Source organism: Nicotiana tabacum, chromosome 4, assembly GCF_000715075.1.
Source record: "Nicotiana tabacum cultivar K326 chromosome 4, ASM71507v2, whole genome shotgun sequence".
Lineage (NCBI taxonomy): Eukaryota > Viridiplantae > Streptophyta > Magnoliopsida > Solanales > Solanaceae > Nicotiana > Nicotiana tabacum.
Window position 1 is genome coordinate 100,428,124 of NC_134083.1, and position 25,093 is coordinate 100,453,216.

General features: G+C 39.0%; 1 protein-coding gene across 1 annotated transcript; it reads right to left on the reverse strand.

Moving 5' to 3' along the window:
* Window positions 1-11,582: 11,582 nt before the first annotated feature.
* Window positions 11,583-17,027, reverse strand: LOC107784220 (uncharacterized). The gene is made up of 7 exons (XM_016605303.2): window positions 16,323-17,027; window positions 15,107-15,159; window positions 14,569-14,661; window positions 14,271-14,494; window positions 12,872-12,938; window positions 11,963-12,076; window positions 11,583-11,826 (listed from the first exon to the last, which is right to left on the reverse strand). The coding sequence occupies exons 1-7, from the start codon at window positions 16,723-16,725 to the stop codon at window positions 11,803-11,805; spliced, it is 978 nt and encodes a 325-aa protein (XP_016460789.1). The 5' UTR covers window positions 16,726-17,027; the 3' UTR covers window positions 11,583-11,802.
* Between the last annotated feature and the right edge of the window lie 8,066 nt (window positions 17,028-25,093).

Sequence of the window (25,093 nt, forward strand, 5' to 3'; positions counted from 1 at the left end):
ATCTATGCTCAGTTATGATTTAAATTTATTATCATTAGCCTTAGTAAGTGTCAAGTCGACCCTTCATTAGCCTTATTATCGGTGCGCATTCTTGATCTGGGTTCGAGATTCCATGGTGAGCTGCCCTTCCGAGCCGTTCAGCAGCATACCGGAATCCCCCTATTATTTTGTTTCTATCTATTCCTTTTCAGGTAGTATGATAGATATCTTTTGTATATTCTACTAAGTTGCCCATATACTCGTGACACTAGATCTTGGCATGCATTAGTAGACTTATGATTTTGGATTTGTTTAAATGATTTCGATTTATACACATTTGCTTCCGTTTAATTATGTCACATTTGCAAATTTCTAAATCTTTTTAACAAATGAGGAAATGTTATCCGCTTAGCAAATTATTTAAATGGGAAACCATTAGTTTGATCCGTGTTGTCTTGCCTAGCTGTAGTGTTGGGTGCCATCACGACCTATAGGTAAAATTGGGTCGTGAGAACATGGTATCAGAGCACTAGGTTCACGTAGGTCTCACAAGTTATGAGCAGGCATAATAGAGTCTTGCGGATCGGTACGAAGACGTCTGTACTTATCTTCGAGAGGCTGTAAGATGTTAGGAAAACTACTCCTGATTCATTTCCTATCATGCAGTTGATGGTATACTAAGTTTCTTCCTCTTATTCTCTCACAGATGGTGAGAACGCGTGCAACAGACGTTCCAGACCCGGGGGGGCTGCTCCCCCTGCTTCTAGAGGCCCGAGGTAGGGGCGAGGACGTCCCAGAGTTGCCCCAGTTGCACCGCCTGCGGATCCATTGGAGGATCCTATAGTAGAGGAGCATGGCGAGATGCCCGCAGCAGAGCCAGCCCCAGTCGATTTCATGACAGCACCGGGCTTCCAGGAGGTCATGGGCCTAATGCTACGGTTCATGGATTTTATGACCCGGGCCAATTTACTTCCAGCAGACCCGGCCACATCTCAGGCGAGAGGGGGAGCAAAGACCCCTACGATCAGGCTCCTAGGCATGCAGCCGCTGTATATCATACACCGGGCACTCTCCCCGTGGGTGCAGCCCAGCCAGTCGCAGCAGCTATACCTGAGCCTAGACTAGCTGTTGCTGGCGAGCCGCAGAAGCTTTTGGACAGATGGACTAGACTTCACCCTTCGGTCTTTGGGGGTGAGCGACATGAGGATCCTCAGGACTTTATTGATCGGTGCAGGGACAGACTGCACAACATGAGGATATTGGAGTCTCACGGGGTGGATCTCACTACCTTCTAGTTGGAGGGCAGAGCACGTAGGTGGTGGCAATCTTATCTTCTTGGTAGACCAGCAGATTCTCCTCCCATGACTTGAGGCCAGTTCACACGCCTATTATTCGACATGTATATTCCACTCTCTCAAGGGAAGAGTTGCGATTCCAGTTTAAGCAGCTCCAGCAGGGTCAAATTTTCGTGACCGATTATGAGGCGAGATTCTCTGAGTTGTCTTGCCATGCACTCATGATACTTCCTACTGAGGCGAAGCGGGTGTGGAGGTTTGTTGCGGGGTTGCACTCAGGTATTCAGGCTAGTATGGCCCGAGAGGTAGAGATGGGGACTTCCTACCAGCTAGTATTGGAGATTGCTCGGAGGATCGAGGGCTATCTCCAGAGGGGTAGGGAGAAGATGCAGTAGGACAAGAGGGTCCGTTACTCCGGGGAGTTCAGAGGTGCCCCAACTGGGGGAAGGGGTTAGTTCAGGAGGGGTCAGCCCAGTAGGCCGCCATATCCAGTACCACCGCCTCCACGGGGTGCTCCAGCACGACTCTATTTCAGCGCTATGCCGAAGAGTTCTTACCGACCGCCAGCTGTTCAGGGTCCTTCCAGTTGGTACTCCGGTCATTAGGGTTCTTCTAGTGCTTACTTCAGTGCCATGCCAGAGAGTTCATATCGCCCACCAGCTATTCAGGGTTCTTCCGGTGGTTATTCAGGCCATCAGGGTCAGACTTCAAGGCAGCAGATCACTATGCCGAGAGGTTGTTTTGAGTGCGGGGATCTTAGTCATATGCGGAGATTTTGCCCCAGGCTTCGGGGTAAGGCAGTGCAGCAGGGCCAGCAGCCCCATAATTACAGCTCCAGTGGCTGCACCAGTCGTCCGGCCACCCAGAGGCGGAGGGCAGGTGGGTAGAGGCCGTCCCAGAGGTGGAGGTCAAGCAGGCGGAGGCCAGCCGGTGGGTGCTCCAGCCAGATTTTATGCTATTCCGGGCAGACCAGATGTAGTGGCCTCAGATATCGTGATCACAGGTATTATCTCTGTATGCGGTAGGGATGCTTCAATATTATTTGATCCAGGATCTACCTATTCGTATGTGTCATCCCTATTTGCTCATTTTCTGGATATTCCTCGTGAGTCCTTGGGTACTCGTGTATATGTGTCCACTCCTGTGGGCGATTCTGTGGTTGTGGAACGGATCTATCGGTCCTGTGTGCTCACATTCTGTGGTTACGAGACTAGAGCGGACCTTCTGTTACTTGATATGACCAACTTTGAGATCATCCTGGGCATGGACTGGTTATCCACATATCATGCCATCCTTGATTACCATGCCAAGACTGTTACCTTAGCAATGCTAGAGTTTCCTAGATTGGAGTGGAAGGGTTCGTCTTTCAGTACGTCTAGTCGGGTTATCTCTTTTCTGAAGGCTCGACATATGGTCGAGAAGGGTTGTTTGGCTTATCTAGCCTATGTTCGGGATACCACCGCAGAGTTTCCGACGATTGATTCAGTGTCAGTAGTCCGAGAGTTCGCCGATGTGTTTCCTTCTGACCTTCCAGGCATGCCACCAGATCGTGATATTGATTTATGTATTGACTTGGATCCGGGTACCCAGCCTATATCTATCCCACCGTACCGTATAGCTCTGAAAGAGTTGAAGGAGTCGAAGGAGCAGATTGAAGAATTGTTAGTAAAGGGGTTTGTCAGACCAAGTGTATCACCTTGGGGTGCACCAATGTTATTTGTGAAGAAGAAAGATGAAACTATGCGGATGTGCATTGATTACTGCCAGTTAAACAAAGTTACCATTAAGAACAAGTACCCGTTGCCGCATATTGATGATTTGTTTGACCGGTTGAAGGGTGCTAAGGTATTTTCTAAGATTGACTTGAGATCGGGATACCATCAGTTGAAGATTCGGGACTCAGATGTTCCAAAGATTGCCTTCCGTGCTAGATATGGCCATTATGAGTTTCTAGTGATGTCCTTGCCTGACTAATGCCCCATCGGCATTTATGGATCTGATGAATAGGGTGTTCAGGCCTTATATCGATTCCTTTGTTATTGTCTTCATTGATGACATCTTGATTTACTCACGTAGCATGGAGGAGCACGAGCAGCATTTAAGAGTGGTGCTTCAGACCTTGAGGGAACAGAAGTTATATGCTAAGTTCTCCAAATGTGAGTTTTTGTTAGATTCTGTGGCATTCTTGGGGCATGTGGTGTCAAGCGAGGGCATTAAGGTGGATCCCAAGAAGATCGAGGCAGTTCAGAGTTGGCCTCGTCCTACTTCGGTGACTGAGATCAGGAGTTTCTTGGGGCTAGTAGGTTATTATCGCCGATTTGTGGAGGGCGTCTCATCCATTGCAGCACCTTTGACTAGATTGACCCAGAAGGGTGCTCCGTTCCGTTGGACCGATGATTATGAGGCGAGCTTTCAGAAGCTCAAGACAACTTTGACTACAGCACCAGTTCTAGTGTTGCCTTCCGGTTTGGGGATGTATACAGTGTATTGCGATACTTCACGCTGTGAGGTTTATACTGATCATCGCAGCTTGCAGCATTTGTTCAAGCAAAGGGATCTCAATTTGAGACAGTGCAGATAGCTTGAGTTACTGAAGGATTATGACATCACTATTCTTTATCGTCCGGGCAAGGCGAATGTGGTCGCGGATGCCTTGAGTAGAAAGGCAGAGAGTATGCGTAGCTTGGCATTCATTTCAGCAGAGGAGAGACTACTAGCCATGGACATTCGGTCCTTGGCTAACAGACTTGTGAGGTTGGATATTTCAGAGCCCAGCCGAGTTCTTGCATGTGTTGTTTCCCAGTCTTCACTATTGGAGCAAATCAAGGCTCGACAGTTTGATTATCCGCACTTGGCAATTCTCAGAGAGACGGTACTACAGGGTGGTTCTAAGGAGGTTTCTATTGGCGAGGATGGTGTTCTGCGACTCTAGTGTCATCTATGTGTTCCTAACGTCGATGGCCTTAGGGAGAGGATCCTAGATGAGGCGCACAGTTCGCGATATTCCATTCACCTAGGTGCTACGAAAATGTATCACGACCTGAGGCAGCATTATTGGTGGCGGCGGATGAATAAAGACATAGTTGAGTATGTTACTAGATGCCTGAATTGCCAGCAGGTTAAGTATGAGCACCAGAGGCCAGGAGGCCTACTCCAGCAGATGACTATACCCGAGTGGAAGTGGGAGCGCATCACTATGGACTTCGTAGTTGGGTTGCCGCGGACCTTGCGGAAGTTTGATGCAGTTTGGGTCATTGTAGATAGATTGACCAAGTCGGCACACTTCATTCCTGTGATGACTACATATATTTCAGAGAGATTGGCCCAGATTTATATCCAGGATATAGTTCGGCTACACGGTGTGCCCGTTTTCATCATTTCAGACAGAGGTCCCCGGTTTACTTCACATTTTTGGAGAGCGGTACAGAGTGAGTTGGGAACCCGCGTAGAGCTCAGCATAGTATTTCATCCGCAGATCGACGGTCAGTCGGAGCGGACAATTTAGATATTGGAGGACATGCTTAGAGCATGTGTGATTGACTTTGGAGGGCAGTGGGATCGATTCTTGCCTTTGGCCGACTTTTCTTACAACAACAGTTATCAGTCCAGCATCGAGATGGCTCCATTTGAGGCTTTATATGGTCGGCAATGTCGTTCTCCTATCGGGTGGTTTGAGCCCGGCGAGGCTAAGTTATATGGTACTGATTTGGTGAAGGATGCCTTGGAAAAGGTAAGGTTGATTCAAGAGCGACTATGTATAGCACAGTCCAGACATAAGAGTTACGTGGATCAGAAGGCGCGTGATGTGTCATTTATGGTAGGCGAGAAGTTTTTCTTGAAAGTCTCGCCTATGAAGGGGATCATGAGATTTGGGAAGAAGGCAAGTTGAGCCCAAGATTTATAGTCCCATTTGAGGTATTAAGGCGGGTTAGGGAGGTTGCTTATGAGCTTGCTTTACCTCCCATCCTATCGGGAGTTCATCCAGTCTTCCACGTGTCTATGCTTTGGAGGTATCACGCCGACTTGTCACATGTGTTAGACTTTAACATGATTCAGTTAGATGAGAGCATGGGTTATGAGGAGGAGCCAGTTGCCACTATTGCTAGGCAGGATTGCCAGTTAAGATCCAAGAGGATTTCCACGGTAAAGGTTCAGTGGAGGGGCCAACCAGTCGAGGAGGCGACTTGGGAGTCTGAGGAGGACATGCGGAGCCGATATCCTCACTTATTCTGCACTCCAGGTATAATTATAAACTCGTTCCAGGATGAACATTTGTTTAAGAGGTGGAGAATGTAACAACCCGACCGGTCATTTTTCTTCTAGAACCCTGTTCCGCTAAATAAGACTTCCCGTACATGCTTTATGACTTGCGAGGATGGTTAGTTCGTGATTTGTAAGGGTTCGGGTTGAAATCAGAACACTTGGTTCCTTAAGGTTGGCTTAAAAGGCTAAGTTTGAGTAAACGACGTCGGAATCGAAATTTGACAGTTCCAATAGGTTCGTATGATGATTTCGGACTTGGGCGTATGTTCGAATCGGGTTTTGGATGACCTGGGAGTTTTTTGGTGCCTAATAGTGAAAGTTGGTTCTTGAAGGTTTTAGAAGTTCTTTAAAATTCGGTTGGAAGCGGGTATTGGTGATATCGAGGTCCAAACAGAATTTCGAGATCGGGAATAGTTCCGTAATATTATTTAATACTTGCACGCAAAATTTAGTGTCATTCCGAGTAGTTTAAGTACGTTTCGACGCATTAGAAGTAAATTGAATAACTTGAAGTTCTTAAGTTTGATTCAATTGGTTTTGGGTGTGATTCTTAGTTTTAATATTGTTTCGGGCGTTCCGAGAGTTCGATCGAGTCCGTTTTATGATTCTAAACTTGCTGGTATATTCGGGCGGGACGTCGGAGGGCCCGAGTGTCGATCGGACGAGGCTCGGACCAAGTTCGGAGCATGGAGCCACAGCTGAAGCTCCCAGATCAGTCATAATCGCACTTGCGCTTGGCCAGCTGCAGATGCGTGCCACGAGCCGCAGAAGCGATAGATCAAGGGGCAACCCAGAAATCGCAGATGCGGAAGATTGGACACACTTGCGTGCCCATAGGTGCAAGAGCTTTGGTCGCAGGTGCGACTAGGCCCGCAGAAACGGCCTCTTCTGTCCGCAGATGCGGAGATTGGACAGGTGATGGAAAAGCACACCTGCGAGGCATTTGCCGCAGGTGCGAGACCGCAGATGCGGCCAAGGCACCGCAGGTGCGAAAGTCGCTGGGCAGTGAGGGTTCATTTAATATGGACTTAGGCCATTTTTATTACATTTTCTCTCACTCTTGGGTGATTTGAGAGCTTTGAAGGAGGGGATTTCGACCTAGCTTTTGTGAGGTAAGAAATTTCTACTTAATGTCAGTTTAATACATAGATTATGGATAGATCTTAACATAAAAATTTGTAGAAATAATGGGTTAGGTGAAAAACCTAGGTTTTGATTAAAATGAGATTTTACCACGAAAATAATTATGGAACTTAGTGAGAATCTTATATTTATGTTCCTAAGGTTATGGGTAACAACTTGCTTTGAAGATTTTCGGAATCGGGGCACGTGGGCCCGGGGTGAATTTTAGGAATCTTGCTTTTAGGGTTGGGTAATTGCTTTAATAGCGGGGGTATGAACTTTTGAGCATAAATTCATTAATTTATATAATGTTTGACTAGTTTCGAGTCGTTTGGGTACCAAATTTGCAGGTTTGAGCACGTTTTAGAATCGGGAAGTGGGCTTTGAGATGAGGTAAGTCTCCTTTCTAACCTTATAAGAGGGAAATTTCTCCATAGGCGAATTAACTAATATATGTGACTATTTGTAGGGGGATACGTACGTATGAAGTGACGAGAGTCCGTGCGTAGCTACTATTTATGCTACAGTCCGGGTAGTCTAGGACCCCCATCATGCTATACTTGAAATAATTGCGCCTTTACTTGTCAATTGAATTGCTTAAATCATAATTTCCAAAAATTGTAAGAGGATCCCAAAGGGGAAAGTTTCACTTAATTGAGGGTATGGATAGAACACTTGACTGCTATTGAAAAACTTGTATTTCTTTAAGTGTTTTCTATTAGTGGAGCGGGCCGAGCGCCTCGGCAGATTAAATAGATGCATCTATGGTTTGCGTCGTTCGACCCTCGGCAGTGCACAGTTTAAATATCGTTATATTGGTTCGGGCCGTACGTCCTCGGCATTATTTGCGCATGAATATTTTTTGGGATTTTATACTCATAACTGATATTGCTCCAATGTTTAAATGGAAGATAAATTTGGGATTAATAATTGTGAAAAAGGATATTTGTCATCACTTAATGTTGAGTTTTAGTATATTTATTGTAAGCTATGCTCGGTTATGATTTAAATTTATTATCATTAGCCTTAGTAAGTGTCAAGTCGACCCCTCGTCACTACTTCTTCGAGGTTAGGCGGGATACTTACTGGGTACATGTTATTTTATATACTTACGCTACACTTCTGCACTTAACTATGCAGGATCTGAGGCAGATGCATCTGGATATCCATTCGGCGCGCATTCTTGATCTGGGTTCGAGATTCCACGGTGAGCTGGCCTTCCAAGCCATTCAGCAGCATGTCGGAGTTCCCCTATTATTTTGTTTTTGTCTATTCTTTTCAGGCAGTAGGATAGATATCTTTTGTATATTCTACTAAGTTGCCCATATATTTGTGACACTAGATCTTGACACGCATTAGTAGACTTATGATTTTGGATTTGTTTAAATGATTTCGATTTGTACTCGTTTGCTTCCGTTTAATTATGTCACATTTGCAAATTTCTAAATCATTTTAACAAATGAGGAAATGTTATCCGCTTAGTAAATTATTTAAACGGAAAACCATTAGTTTGATTAGTGTTGGCTTGCCTAACAATGGTGTTAGGCGTTATCACGACCTATAATGGAATTGGGTCATGACACTTTGCTCCTTCAACAGATTTCGAGATTGATAAAGAGTATTGACTTTCTAATGAACTGAGTCCTCAGTATCTCTTAATCTGCACAATCCATGACGAAATATCTTACCTTTCATAATTGTAACCGTTTTTTTCGTTTGGTAAATAAATGACTTTTCATAAATGTTGGTTAAGGGTAGTTCTTACTTGAAAATGGCATTTATGGGAAAGCTAAATAATTGTATGCTAAATTTCTTTCCTCAAAAAATGACTTGTCAAGTGCTGGACATCAAGCCACAGCAGAAATTGACACCATGAATGAACGAAGAGTTTCTTGATAAGTAAGGATTAAGGGGTCCATATCTTCAATCCTGACTCATATACTCGCATTGGATAAACCATCTCCATTATCTTTGTTTCATGTGAAATCCACAGAATCGTAGAGAAAAAATTGAATAATACATGAGAGAATGCATTTTCACAAAACAGAACAATAAAAAAAACTTGATTCGTTATAAAAAATATGACCAAACAGTTTTTGATCAATTTATCAACTACGACGCCGAAGTACCAAAACTCTAAATCTTGAGAAATTATTTGGACTATCATTTATGGCATCAACCACTTGTTCACTTCGCCAGAACACTCCATAAAACGACTAAACTTGTTCACTTCTCTATTTATTGTACAAAAATAGCCAACAAATCAGCGCAAAAGAACATGAAAACTAACATATAAATAGATTGATAAATAAAGAAAGAAGAAAAAAGTCACCAAAAAAATCCAATACCACAGATTCCATAGACAAAGTGAAACTAACTAATGAAATTCTGACACGAAACTAAAAGCACGACAAAATAAGGAAGAAAGCATAGTAGAAAAGAGAATTTGGTAAAGGAAAGTTCAGATGTCAAAGGTGTTGCTTTAACAGAAAAGAGCGAGACATTGCCATAGAAAATTAAACGGTGCAACTCTTTGGTCTTTCGGAAGATGATTGTTAAGAGGCAAGTTTTCTCTCAATTGGCGTCTGTCCCTACAATAGGCGTGTATTTGTAGGGTTTTGTTTTATTATTAAATTAAATTTAATAGGGCAAGGGTAATTTCGTAATTTGACTTTTAACTTAAGAGCTTCCTATCTTTAATATACTAGTTTTAGTATACGTGTGTTGCACGTGTGTGTAGTGTCTATCAATTAAAAATATATACAATGACGTTAAAATAAAATGAAATATTTGTTAAAATGATGAAAATAATTTTTCTCACACCAACATAGTTGTTGTATTCAATATCTTCTGAATATGCATAAATGATGAATTTAATTAAATTGGATGAATATTATTTTGTAATTATACACATCTTATAATATGATATACAAATATATTAAATTGTGTCTCACATAACATCTCTTTTTGAATAAATTTTGTCTTCTACTATTTTATCATAATTTCTTAAAGTTTGCATTTTAACCAATTTAATTATTAATATTATAATTGATTTTATTTTATATTCTGATTTTTTTTTGTCACTGATGGTATTTTTATGAAAATTAATCTATGTACTCTAAGATTTGTGTAAACTTGAAAAATTGTTTTAGCTATGTATAAATTTGGAAAGGAATAAAATTAGATTATTTTGCTAGTTTGTTAATTCAATTCCTGAAAAAAAGTTAATTCGAATACTTAATTATCTTTTTTAATCACTAAAATAAATAATTTATTTTTTGAGGATTCAAATTATTAATATTAACTCATAGAATATTTTAAATTTTAATTATAACTATATTTTTATCTACAAAAATTCTTTGTTAAATGATAAAAGAAATCAAACTTTTGCACTTTATGTTGTCGTAGCATTAGTAAATGACTTTTGTAAATCACTTTTCTTTATCTCTTTCTCTTGCTATTGTTAAATATTTTCATAATTATGTTTTCTAATTATATAATGTTTATATCTAAGCAAATTATTGATCGAAGAATAAAATTAATAGTCAATGGACAATCTCACATAGATTACTCATAGCATTTATAAGTTAATTACTGGTTTGGGATAAAAGACAAAGCAAATTGCTTTCTCTTTCTTTAATTATTTTATTTTATTTTATTTTGTTTACATCATAATTGTTCACTTAAAATTTAGCAGAATTATACAATCTTTTTTGAGCTAAAAACGTTCAATTGTAAAAAATTCAATTGAATATCGTTGGAAAAACATAGTAATTAAGAAAAGGATTCAGCGACTATTCTGGGAAAAGAATACTACAATTAAAGTGAAAGTGAAAGTTAAATTTAAAGTTATTTTGGCCAAACAAAATTAAATATTGCTAGTAGAAAGAAAACTTGAAATTACAATCATACTTTAGTTGTAAAATTTATTTTAGGTAAAATTTTAACCATTTTAAAGTCCTAAATATAAGAACCTCTTACTTAATTCAAACAGGGAAAAATTTAAAAATAATAAATCTGATTTAATTCAAACTCTTAAATATTAGTTAGGGGAATAATCAAATAACTATTTTGTCTAGTGTGAACTCTACTTTAAAAGGGTAAAAAAGGCAAACGACATTTCGCTAAGGCATTCGTGCTTTTAATATAGTATAAGATTGTAGATAGATAAAAGGGTTGTTATTTAGGAACTAGTCAGTATGTCTTGAATTACAGGTTTTTAGTTTAGTTTTGCAGGATAAAAATATCCCGAAATGTCTTGAAGTTAAAATTTTTATTTTAAATTTTAGGATAAAATAAATACTAAACTCTAAATAAGAATTTGTTGTTTGTGTGCATCGACGTGGAAAACCTTTGTGGAGCTCCAAAACAAGACAAATATAGCAATGCTGACTACTTTTTCATCCATTCATTTTAGTTTACTTATAATTATTATTGTTGCCGTCATCGTTTTCCTTTTTTTGGATCTAGTCTTAAATTTAGCTATATCTTTGTTTCCGGAAAAGAAATTGTTTAATTCTAAGGACAATTACAATCACAAGAAAGGATCCAATCATTATTTTCAGAATGATTTATAAAGTAACACTATAAAGGAAAAATATTTACAATAAAAGGAACAAATAGCAAAAACTTAAAATCTTTTCTACCCTACTTGCTCAGCCTTTGCCTTTAAAACATTCATAGGTATACGCTACATTTATTCATTGAAATAATACTAACAAGACTTTAAGTTCTATATAGTGTTAGTATAAACCTCTCTGATAAACATTAATCAGTGACATGATTAAACTGATAAGTATTGGGTAACTTGTCATATTATGTTAAGTTACACTTATCGTGTAAAATCTATAAAGTATTAGCCATATAACCTAAATCATATTAAGTAAAACCGAACTAAGACAATCATCATTGAGCAATGAAATAAAGCTTAAGCAAGGTCAAGAATTCTTTTGCCTTTATGTTCATAATGTTTCCAATAAAATGGGCTCAATTTAGCTTTGCATCAGAGCAAGTTGCAAATAACTGAACTTTTCCTATCTAGTTTAATCAACTATCGTATTCGAATTTACAGGAGGCACGCATGTCACAATTTGGCTTTCAAAATTATACTTTACTAGGTGAAGGCACAAGTAATTTCCAATATCTACTCCAAATCCTTCATAGCATCCTGCATTTGGTTAAAGAACAAGCAAATTAATTACAACCAACCATAAGTAGGGAAATACAAAAGTGATGCTTATGAATCGTGTAGAAATACAGGACTCATTATAGTAAAGGGTAAAAGAAAATGATCAGTAAGTTACCTTGGCGAGCCGTGTTACATAAGCTGCAGCTACTGCTGTAAACAATAAACCTATTCCGAGGGTCAATAGCTGGCCACTGTTTCCTCCTCCTAGACCGATTTCAGCTTCTTCTTGCTGAAAAACAAGAAACTCAAGTTGCCAAAGAACCACCATATTGAACAAACTAGCAACAGATGCGTGATGTTTTCAGTTATTATATATATTAACAGAGGAAGAGGGGTTGTTTGGTAATAACATCACTAAGTCTTTATTCAATTTGCAGAAACTCAGTTTTTTCAGCATTAGATCTGAGGACTTCACTGAGTTTATCAAAATATTTGTTTCTTGATTATTCGACCGTTATACAATTCACATGAAGAAACTTAAATACACAGTCACTGAACAACAACCTTGTACCATAACACTCATCATAGTTTAAGCTGAATGCACAGATTCACAAATTTCTAAAGTTGGTTTTAACTTTTAAGAAGGTAATGCGTTTTGAATTTCAACAATGCATCAAGAGTCAAATAGAGTCCCAATAAAGACAAATTATTAGGAGAGGATAGGCATCAGTTTCGTTAAGCAACAAACTTAGCATCCTCAATTAGTCAATCAAAACAGAATGGCAGTTTGTTTATAATACTTTGGACTTAAACTCAATTAGTCAATCAAAACAGAATGGCAGTTTGTTTATAATACTTTGGACTTAAAGGTACCTATAGACATCTACTTTCACAGGTAAGATAGATCTCGAAATTTTTTTAAAATAGGAGGATAGCATGACTTTTTCCTTAGTTTACTTTCTAAGTAATATTTCCAGTCGAGAGAAACAATATATATTAGGTTTGAACTGAAATAATGGAACTAAAGTGATTGGTCGACATTGAAAAGACAAAATGTTCACAGAGCAAGAGGAAGAAATCTCACAATAATTGCCCGACCAAATGCACCCGCACTCACATAAGCCCATGATCCAGGAAGCATTCCTAGCCAACTGCATACCAAAGATAAGATGAATCAATATGAAGAGGGCAATAGACAAGTTAAGAGAAAAGTCCTGGTAGAACATAGGGCGCTCTTGAAGAGTCAATAGTATGCACTAATAGAAAGAAACTGAGTATAAAAAATCATTTCTGACTTTGTATTAGTGTTTTGTATGAAGTACGTCAAGTAATATGCCAAGTGTTCGGTATGATAATATCGTAAAGCAGTTTTACTGGTGACAAAACTAAGCTTAAATAGAAACTTTATACTTTTAAATCTTATACTCCCTCCGTTCACTTTTACTTGTCCACTATGGACTTTGCACACCCGTTAAGAAATAATAAATGAAATGTATAATATACCATGATACCCATATTAATTGATGCATAGTTTTAACGGATTTGAGAAAATGATTTGAAATGAGTAATTAATATTGTGGGTATAACAGGAAAAAAGAAATTGTCTTCTCTTGATATGCTAAAAGTGACAAGTAAAAGTAAATCTATTTTTAGAATATTGGACAAGTAAAAGTGAACGGATGGAGTAGATGGAAACTTCAACTACTTTGTAATTGGAGCACAGTTGATTGGTTTATTGATTTTGATAGTGGGAAAATTGTTTTCTCAAAATGATGCCTTAATGTTTAGGCCCAAAAGATGATGCAGATAATCCCAAATTAGACTTCAGCCAAAAGTGTTCTTCTAGCACAATTCTTTCTACACGCACTGACCTAACAGATGAGGAATTAAAGAATCATACGCATTTCTGTACAATCAATTCTGTTAATTCTGAACTCGTTCAGGCCATCAAAAACGAATATAATCATCAATTTACAAATGAAAGTAACAGACCGCAAGCATCAACAATAGATCTTTTTAATCGCAGTGTATTGTATCACCGCAACAGCACATGCAACAACAACAAACACAGTGTAATCCCACAAGTGGGGTCTGGGAGGGTAGTGTGTGCGCAAACCTAATCACTGCAACAGCACATATCTTATAGAATTTTGAAACTTGACTTGATTACCTTTCACCAACCAGCAAATAAAACCTAAGTGATTGACAGGCCAAACAGCATAGCAAGCAATTGATGTAGCAGTCATGGATTTAGCATGAGATATTCTCTTCTCTATGCGTATGCCAGTTGAGTTGCATTTTCAGATGAATCCAAAAATACATAGGCAAGCTTGTGGGGGAATAAAAACAAACAAAATCAGACTTCCAGTAAATTCTAGAAATTGGACTTCATCGTCAAACTCAATCAAAAGCATAACAGTTTCAGGAATCCAGATAATAGCAAATGGTGAATAAAGAAGTAAAACGTAGAAAATGAAACTGACCTTCCTAATACATATGGTACAAACTTGACCGAAGTAAGTCCATATAGATAATTCCCCAGAGAAAATGGAAGCAAAGGGCTCAGACGGAGAAGAGTAACAACTTTGAAACCGTTTTCTCCAATTGCTTTGTCTATAGCAAGAAATTTCTTGTTTCCTTCTACCAGCTTAAGAATTCGTTCACGAGCAAAATATCTCGCAATTAAGAATGCAATGCTTGCAGCGACCTGAAGAAAACTCACACCTCTGAGTACTTATTGTACATCATAACCACTCTATTGAAAGTAAATCAACAGCTTACCGTTCCACTAATGGACACAATGATTGTTCCAGTGACAGAGCCAAATAGAAGACCAGCAGACATGGTCAATGGAATTGCCGGTATTGCAAGGATCTACAAGCATAAGTTAAAAGTTCAAACCAGTTTAGTTTCAGAAACTCAGAGAAAATGATACTTAAAACCTAAAGAATGCTAGGTACAGCAAATCTATCTGGAATAAGAACAAAAACACTGGCTAAAAAAGCTAATTGTAAAATAGGTTAATGCCGATTCCATAACATAAAAATATGGACTCTTGCTCGTTTATCCAAGTCCATTATATTCCTCTTAAAAAGTAGAAAAGAAAGAAAAGTTCATAGAATAAGCTCCATATGAATATCTTCTAAAGCACATAACTTAGAGCAAGCATATGCCGATATGAAGCGAAAGAACCATACACCATTTTACCCATCTAAAACTGACAAGCATTGCCACAGAAACACCGTGTATCATTAACAAATACTTTGTACCAGTTTCATGCAACAATATATAAAATGAGGAAAAAGAATTGAATTCTTACTTCTAATCCAGCATAAACTGCTACAAAAATAGCATATCCAGCTGGACCATAACCTGCCACATAAGGAGCCTCGGTCAAACCCAATGTACAAATAAATCCATGTGATAAAACTGTTTAATATTCATAGCATTAGTTGTTCATTAGGGTCCTGAAGTCCATGGATTTGTTCAACAAAGACCGTCAAAGAAACAAATTTTCAGTGCTGGAAATGCAACAAAAACTGATAAGTTATATCAAACAGGAATACCTATTAAAAAAAACCTTGAAGTCAGCAAGCAGTAAAACTTAGCTGAATGGCTTTTTCACAAAATTTACAAACTTTGGAAGAAGGGTAGAGGAAATATGGGAAGGTTGCCAAATTGACCCACTCTATCCAAGGGATGAAGACAGTGGTGAGTTCGAAGGCAGAAACTATAATCATGGTCAACATATCGCCCTAGTCCTAAGGCGGTTGGTGCTATATTTAGACTTATCCAAGGAGAAGAGCAGAAAGCCATGAAAACACAACCATGAAAACATATTGCCCTAGTCCTAAGACGGTTGTATTAAATCATGGTTGAGCGCTTCGATTTACACTATCAGGCCAGAAGTTTAGATTGCACCCATTCCCAAAAACACAGCTTTTCATTCCAGTGAAAGAGTGAAACCATTAGTTCTGATAAAGGGATATACATTAAAAGCATAGATAAATTCAATCATTATTCATTTATATCATTCATAATGCTTATACAACTATTCCTCATCGTTAGGAATATTTACTTCTTATAAGCATGCCAAAAGTGCTTATAATGAAAGCAAGACTTTATCTTGCAGGAATTTGCATAGGGCCTCCATTTAGAGCTAGTACCAATCAGCACTTAGTTCAAACAAACAGCTTGATAAAAGCTATCACATAAAAATGATGTACCTTCACTCAGATGAGTTAAAACCCTGGACCACTTTCACTTAAATAAGGTGGAGTAATTTTGTGCAAACTTCAAAATTCAATCAGTTTCATTTCTCCAGAATTTTATTAATGACCAACATCTTGAAGGTATTTAATTTACCTAGTATGCAATGCAGTCAACAAAAAGAAAAAAATTGGAAACAGATTTTTCAAGCACCTATTTTAGAAAGTTAACAACTTTAATTACCATTCCTAGCAGCAGTTAACAAATTTCCAGCATCATTTGAAAAGGCAAGAAAAGAAACGGAACTGAAATCTATCAGTGTTTACCTTCAATAAAGCCTGAAAACTGGTTCAAGAAAGCATTGATCTGGTCCCTGTAAACAAACCCAACAGCGCCAAATCCACCAACTAAACCCACAAGCAAAAGACCAGCCAAAATGGTACCTTTAACTGCATTATCACCATCACTCTCACTCTCAGTACTCTCATTTTCATCATCTTTTTTAAGGTTCAAGTTGAGCAGTCTCTGGGGAGCATTGGTGGGGGACTTGGAAATGGTCTGCTGCTGTTTCTTGGTTTCTTTGAGGGAGGAACATGGTTTCAAGAAATGAAACTTCTTGGGTCTAAAACTATACAGAAATGAATTGGTTGAAAGGGAAAAATGAATCTTGGGTCCTTGAGAAGTAAGGCTTAGACATAGTGGTGTTTTGCTTAAACCAATGGTGGGCATTTCAGGAGGATAATAAAGGGATATCCAATCTTCTTTTTTTCCTCCTTTTCTTGTTTGTTGTCTAAGGTTGTCTAGAGTTCATTCAAGTCGTCAAGTGTTTTGAGGATTGCAGTATGTTTGTTGTACTTGTGCTGCAAAAGCCATATACAACTAGCAGCATATAATTTTTAGAGTAAAATGTTTTCTCTGTGGTTTGGAAGGGAAACACAAATTTTTGTGATTGTGTAAGGACGATAATATTAAGGAAATAAAATCGACTTTGGTGATGGAAATTAATTTGTGTTTCTTGTTGGTGCACGTGTAGTTATTTATTTCTTTTCCTTTTTGGTTCTGTTATATACTCCTTTCCTTTGGCTAATAATATTCTCCAAATATACCCCCAAACAAATGGAAATTAAATTTTCAAGTGAACAGATTAGGATAACAGCAATAAAACCACGCCTCATGCCCAAACAACAACCTGAAATCAACTATGTAAATTCTTAAGACAAAAAATATAAAAAATTTAGTTAGGGGACCACAGTTATAAATTTGAGACTCAATGATATATAAAAATGCAGCAAGATCGCAACCAGCTCAAGTTCAAAAGCTCCAGCTCAGCAAAATCAGTTAGCAGTTAGTTGAGGTCAAGCCAACTGACAATTAGTGTCAGTTAGCGTTAGTTAGGAAGTTAGTTCATTAGTTGAGAAATAAGAATCTTCCGTAGAAAGCCATGTATTCATTCATAAAAGGATTACATTGTAACATTTTACAATTATCAATAAAAGTACTACTACAATTATTCTCAATTCTCTTTTCTCTCAATTACAATGTCTTCATCTCATAGCTGAAATTCTCGAGTTTTTCCGCAAAACTCCTGATCCAGCAGCTAAATACTCGAATTCATTACTGGATTCCTGCAATTAGGATATCAGTGGTATCAGAGTAGTCGTTTCCTTGGCAAAAATGACGAAGGGAACAAGATCAAATGAGAGTTCTTCGACATAAGTAGGAGAATTACGTGAATTAATGGAGAAGTTAATCTCTGATATTGGCGTTCTTGCTAGGGAAGTGTCTAATCTCAAAAGGTTAGATCAGAAGGTGCACGATTTACATGAGCAAATTACAACTTAAGAAGAACATGAAAGGGATAAGATTCCAATGCAACAGGAGGATGAACGGTTTGAAGGAAGACCTCAGAGGGAAAAGAGCCCTGACAGTTGCAATCATCATATTTCAAACTTAACAGATCATTGCAAATGGAATTTTTGAGATTTTCACGTGATGATTTAAAGTCTTGATTGTTAAAAATTAAGCAATTTTTCTCCATGGAGAAGGTTGCAGCTGAAGAAAAAGTGGAAGTGGTTGCAATGTTGTTGGAAAGAGATGCCATTTAGTGGCATTTAGCATACATGAGGTACAAACAATACCTCCAACCTGCTACATGGACTGAATATGACCTTGGTGGAAAGGTTTGGAGTGAATTTCAATGATCCTATAGAAGAGCTCAAGAAGGTTAGACAGACAGGTAGTGTCAAAGAGTATCAAATTGTGTTTGAAAGGCATCTCATTAGGGTCAATCTATCTGAAGAAAATGCCATCAGTTGTTTTCTTTGTGGTTTGAAACATGAATTGCATATTGCAGTGAAAATAACACACCCTACCACTTTGTCACAAGTCTATAAGACTGCCAGAATGCAAGAAGATTATCTTGCTGCTACCAGACAACGTTCACTTAGGAAAATTTCACTAACAAACTCCTCCAGAAGAAATGCAGACCAAACGAACAACAGTAGACCTTTGTTACTAACTCAAAGCTATAGTAACTCTACAAGTCCTAAGGGGTATAACAGGAGGATATTAAGTTTGGACGAAATAATGAAAAAAGAGCTAAGGGCCTCTACTACGTCTGTAATGAGAAGTATGTAGTTGGCCACAAGTGCAAGAATCTGAAACAATTATACCTAATGGAACTAGAAGAGTATGAAAGGGAGAAATTACAGGATGAGGAAGTGGTGGATGAACTAGAGGAACAAGGGTAGGAATTAAGTCAGCCAAGGGAGCCGATGGAGATTTCTATCCATGTTTTGAATGGATCCCTGGGGTACATAACCTTAAGGGTAACTGGTTACCATTCCCAAAAAAAATACTAAATATACTTGTGGATACTGGTAGTTCTCATAATTTCATAGATCCAGATTTAGTGGAAATATTAAGGTGACCTATTAAATCCACTACACCACAATTGGTGGCTGCAGCAAATGGAAACATGATGAGAGTTGATAAGGTGTGCAAAATCTCTTGGTTATTGCAGGGGGTTGAGTTCTCTACTGAGTTTTTACTGCTACCACTAGGATCTTGTGGTGTGGTATTGGGAGTCTAATGGTTGTTGACTTTAGGAGATATTAAGATGAATTTCAAAACACTCACCATGGAGTTCTACTTCAAAGGAAGAAAGCATGTCCTCCGGGGAGCAGGAAAGCAAATCTTGACTCCTGGAGCTGGGAAATTAACCAGAATCCCAGGTAACCAATCCCAACTTTGTATGATCCAAGTAGTACTGTCACGATCCAAAATCCAACTAGTCGTGATGACACCTAACCCATCCCGTTAGGTAAGCCAATTACCAACTATTCAATTTTAATAATAATTATTAAAGCAATTTAAGTGAATAAAGGTCTTAATATTGTACAATCCCCAAGAACTTGTAGTACAAATCATGAGCTTCTAAGAATAGAGTATACAAAAATGAAAATGAAATAAATACATAGTCTATTTGAATAATACATAAACAGAGCTTTTATAAATCTAAGGCTACCCTGAACAAGAGGCAGCTACAACAGAAAAGCAGGTACATCTTCAAGTCCAGCAACCATCGAGCACAACAACAACAACAGCCAACATCTGCACGCAATGTGTAGAAGTATAGTATCAGTACAACCAACCACATATACTGAGTAAGTAACAAACCTAGCCATAGGTTGAAAGTAGTGACGAGCTTCTACCATGGTCGGGTCCATAACCAATAGTCCACAACAGTCCATAATAACATAAAGCAAATAATACCAGAAGTAACTCAGAGATAAAATGCTCAGCTAAATCATGATTTCAAAAATAATAGTTCTTCCTTTCAAATACATCAGTGAAAACCCAAATCGTTTGCCGGAGTTTCCAAAAATATGAATAGTTTGAAAACAATAAATTTCTCCCAAAATCTTGTCAATAATAAATAAGATATTTCATTTTCCTTCTGGATAACCCGTGTAAAAACAAATGCATCACTATGCCCATCTGTCACAAATGTGTGAAAAATCATGAATGATGTGATGCAGTACAACACGAGGAAATACATCTCTATGCATGTATGTCATATGTGCATGCCAATGCGATTTAACTCAATGATAAAATCATAAACAGCCCCTCGGGCAGAACATCACTCATATACAGCCCCTCGGGCAAACCTCACAGTCACTCATGCCACTCGGACATACCTCACAATCACTCTTGCAACTCGGGCATACCTCACAATCACTAATGCGTCCCAGTCACTCAGCACTCGGCACTCGCACTCAGTAAGTACCTGCGCTCAATGGAGGTGTATACAGACTCTGGAGGGGCTCCTTCCTCCCAAGCGCTATAATCTGCACGGACAACTCACGTGCTATAATAATAAAGTATGTAAGCCCCAATCCACACTCATCCTCACAATCAGGCCCTCGGCCGATATCAAACATGTTGCGGCGTGCAGCCCAATCCCATAAATATCCTCACAAATCAGTCCCTCGGCCTCACTCAGTCATCAATCTCTCCAATCTCTCGGGCTCACAATGTCATGAAAAATAGCCCAAAATAATGATATGATGTATCAATAAATAACAACATAGTCTGAGATATGATATGCAATGAAATGAATATGACTGAGTATGAATTTTCAATTTAACACAATAATTCACAGCAATATGACCTCTGTGGGTCCCAATAATACTGGCACATAGCCTCAACATAATTTTTAATATGCTTTTCAGCTCAATTTCTTTAACACATAAAACCGCATGGAAAATGCCAAGATTATTTAACTATAAAATTTCATAGAAATAATATTGTCACAATTTCTATAGCGCACGCCCACACGCCCCGTCACCTAGCATGTGTCACCTCCCAAAAATTCACAAAATAGATATATTCAAGGTTCATGCCCTCAACTTCAAGATTAGAAGAGTTACTTACCTCGAACAAGCCGAATCCAAAGTCGAGCAAGCTAAACAATGCTCCAGAAATTTCATTATGTGCGTATCAACTCCTGAACGGCTCGAATCTAGTAACACTTAATTTGATTCAGTCCACACAATTTATAAGAATTAATTCCATATCAAAATGCTAATATTTTCCACAAAAATCCGAAATTACGCTCCAAAAATAACCTGTGGGGCCCACGTCTCGAAATTCGACAAAACTCACAAAATATGACAACCCATCCAATTAAAAGTTCAACAATACTAATTTCACTCAAATCCGACTCCAAATTGGTATTCAAACTTGAAAAAATCGTTTTGTGACATTATAGAAATTTCCTTCTATTTCTCTTGAAGATTCAATAATCTTACACCAAAAATGAAGATTAATTCATAAAATATAATCACAAGGGAGTTAAGAACACTTACCCCAAGTTGTGTGGAAAATTTTCTTTCCAAAATTGCCCAAACCGTGCTCCAAAATCCGAAAATGAGAAAAATTCTCGGAACCCTTATTTTAAACATTGCCCAGGCATTTCCGCACATGCGGTGCTTGGGCTCGCACCTGCGCATCCGCATTTGCGAAACAAATTGCACGCCTGCGGACAATGCCAACCTCTCAAAACCTCGCATATGCAGTGCCCTTCTCGCATCTGCGGGCTCGCAGATGTGCAAACCCTTCTCACCTGCGTTCGCCCTAGGCCAGCCCCAGTCCGCATTTGCGCCAACACCTTCGCACCTGCGGCCTCGCAGATGCGGCAAATTCCTCGCACCTGCAAGCACTGCCCAGTCCCACTCTTGGCCGTTTCTGTGGCTGATCTCGCACACATGCGGCTTCGCACTTACGATCAAAAGCTTCGCAGGTGCGATCACACCAGTAGGCAACAGTTCCAGAAATGTTTCAAGTTGAATTTGATCCGTCAACCATCCGAAACTCACCCGAGCTACCCGGGACCTCGTCCAAATACCCCAACAAGTCCTAAAACACACCACAGACCTACTCGAGGCCTCAAATCACATCAAACAACCTCAAAAATATGAACTACACACGGATTCAAGCCTAATAAATTTTAAAATTTCCAAATTCTACAAACGACGCCGAAACCTATCAAATCACGTCCGATTGACTTCAAATTTTGCATACAAGTCACATTTCACATTACGGACCTGTTCAAATTTCCGGAATCGGATTTTGACCCCGATATAAAAAAGTCAACCCCCGGGTCAAACTTCCCAAAAATTTAACTTTCGGCATTTCAAGCCAAATTTCACTACGTACTTCCAAATAATTTTTCGTACATGCTTCTAAGTACAAAATTACCATACAGAGCTATTGGAATTATCAAAATGCCATTCCGGGGTCGTTTACGCATAAGTCGACATCCGGTCACTATTTTAACTTAAGTTTTAAACCTTGAAACTAAATGTTCCAATTCATTCCAAAATCTCACCGGACCCGAACCATTTACCCCAGCAATTCACACAACAACTGTAAAGTACAATTTGAGCAGTGAAGGGGGAGGCAAGGTTGTAATACTCAAAACGACCGGCCGGGTCGTTACATTCTCCCCACTTAAACATACGTTCGTCCTCGAACGTGCCAAGAGTTGTTTCCAAGCCATCAAATCACTGTTCCATGTTACCACACACGTACCCGGGGGTGAACCCGCATCACCCTATTCCATATAGGCTTGACAACACAATCCAACTGAATTCATTAATTTAACTCTAGCCCATAAACCTTGAAATTTAATTTCCAACCTTTAGAATTTCTTTCAAGACACAAATCTTACATTTACACACCATATAAGTCCGAACAAGTTGCATCGAGCTATAACTATAACCACGGTTATAATCAACCAACATATTACACAACTCGCATGCTCGTAGCACCATTCCTGATCGCAGTGACTACTCCAAAACCAACTGCATACTAGTATTAAACCCATATCGAACCAAACCTCATCCCAAAACTTTCGTACATTGTTGATAATAAAAGAAACACGCGAAATTTCATGAGCACTTACCAGATCAACAAGTCATGGAGCTCTCTCGCCCCAACTAGAATCATAATCGCTTTCTGAGCCGACTTTCAATATCATCCTTCCGAACATACCGTAATCGAACCTGATAGTACCCATTCTAGGTCCAATGACCTTATATTACTAAACACAACTATTCCACGAACATGTAGCACCAATATAACTCAGAGCCACAGCCCATGCCATCCGTGCACCAATATGCAACAATTCAAATGTACTCAGTCATGAAAATGACTCAAATGGGAGTACTGCCTCGCAATATTAACAAGTACCGCCACAACGAAAGGCTGAAAATTCATCATACACCGTAGAACCATCACCCGATTCTAACACAAGGTTCATACCTTAACATAGCTCCGCTGCAATAGGTGTCCCCATCCAAATGTTGGTCCATATTATATACCCTGAGCCACCCTGCTCAAAATCAATAACCACAGAGAGGCAAATGACAAAAATGCCACACTAAACCTGAAAGAACATAACCATTACGCAATCGATCATACAATACCCAAATACTCATCATGCTCAAATTCCACTATAAAGCTCAAATAGAACCACACCATCTGTGCACATAACCAATGAATCACAACTCCTCGTAGCATAAATAAGTAACTCATAGATCATCTCAGAACACGAATAAGCTCAACATCAACCGAATGACACATCCCTCAACAATAGCAGTATGGAGCCAACCATTTCAGCTCGGTGTAGAATACATATCTTAATTGGGCCTACCAATGGACCGCCAAATCAACTCGGGTTACCCACAATAGATAAAAAAAATTCTTCCAAAAATCCATAATGACTGAATCATAACACATTCTATCATCTGGCTAGCTCCGGCCATAACTTCACAATCCACAACCATGAAATAATCCATTCCTGAGAACTCCCAATCTCCAAATCCATAAAACACGCGAATCACCAGATTTGATTCCATCTCCACCGCCCGAATGTCTAACACCTCTCTCATACACGATCATCTCACGAGAAATACTTTAAAAATTCTTCTGTGCCACTTGGCAAAATTTGAATATTAATATGCTATCAACCGTGTGAGTACCGCAATACCAATTTATACATCCGTAAGTCAAAATACAATGCGTCTTCTGAAGTTCGCCCCCTTCTCATACAACACCAAGTAGTAATAGTATTCATTTACACATCGAAAACTGTTCATGCCTCTAAGAATTTATGACCTCCCTTTCAAGGCTAAACCGTGACCTTGCACATGCCAACCTTAATCCCACACAACTCACCGCATCTATCATGCCATCATTTGAAAAACAAATACGAGAACCTCATAATCATTCTGAGTCACAAGTAAAATATATATCTGATCAGCCAGAAGCCTTCCATTTGATCCAGTTCGGTATAAAATCACAATACTTAACATGCTCCTCAGGCCGGTAGGAAAATACCCATATCAAACCGTGGTAGAAAACCTCGAGAATGCTTTGGAATCCATTTGCACATAATCAGGCCATTAGAGTTGAATCTCTCTAAATCAACCAAGCCACGCAGGTCGCCAAGCCCAGGTGTATTTCCACAAAGCACCTGTAGAAAACCCCCACATCATAAGCACTCAAAGAACCGATCATATCCATTACCATACTGATCCAACTTACTACCAAGTTGTCCTATTTCTCCAAGTCTCTTCCGAATTTGTCTTGAAATTAATACTTCTCCTTGCTAAAACACCACGATCTTTAACCACAACTCACCCCACAAACCTAGCATAAAACCACAACGCCCTACGGCCCATAAGCAATTGTATTCTTCTTAAGCCCCTTCAAAAATACCACAACTGCGACACTCACTTTGAGAATACCTTATGTGAATTTAAAATTGTTCTTCTTACCTTCCTTACACAAAAATATAGAATCCATACATAAGTCCGGAAACATTCTCAATTACTATATATAATTCTCAAACCTACTGGAATTTTCTTGGGAGTCACCCACTTTGCTCACATCTAATTGCACTGCCCAAATGGGTCAAAAGACACGTGCCCCATTAGCACAACAACACTCAAAGAAGTAACTCTACTCTAATACCCCCAATCACATTCATACTCCGTGCGCACTACGTCATTCACTAATAACAACTTACTCA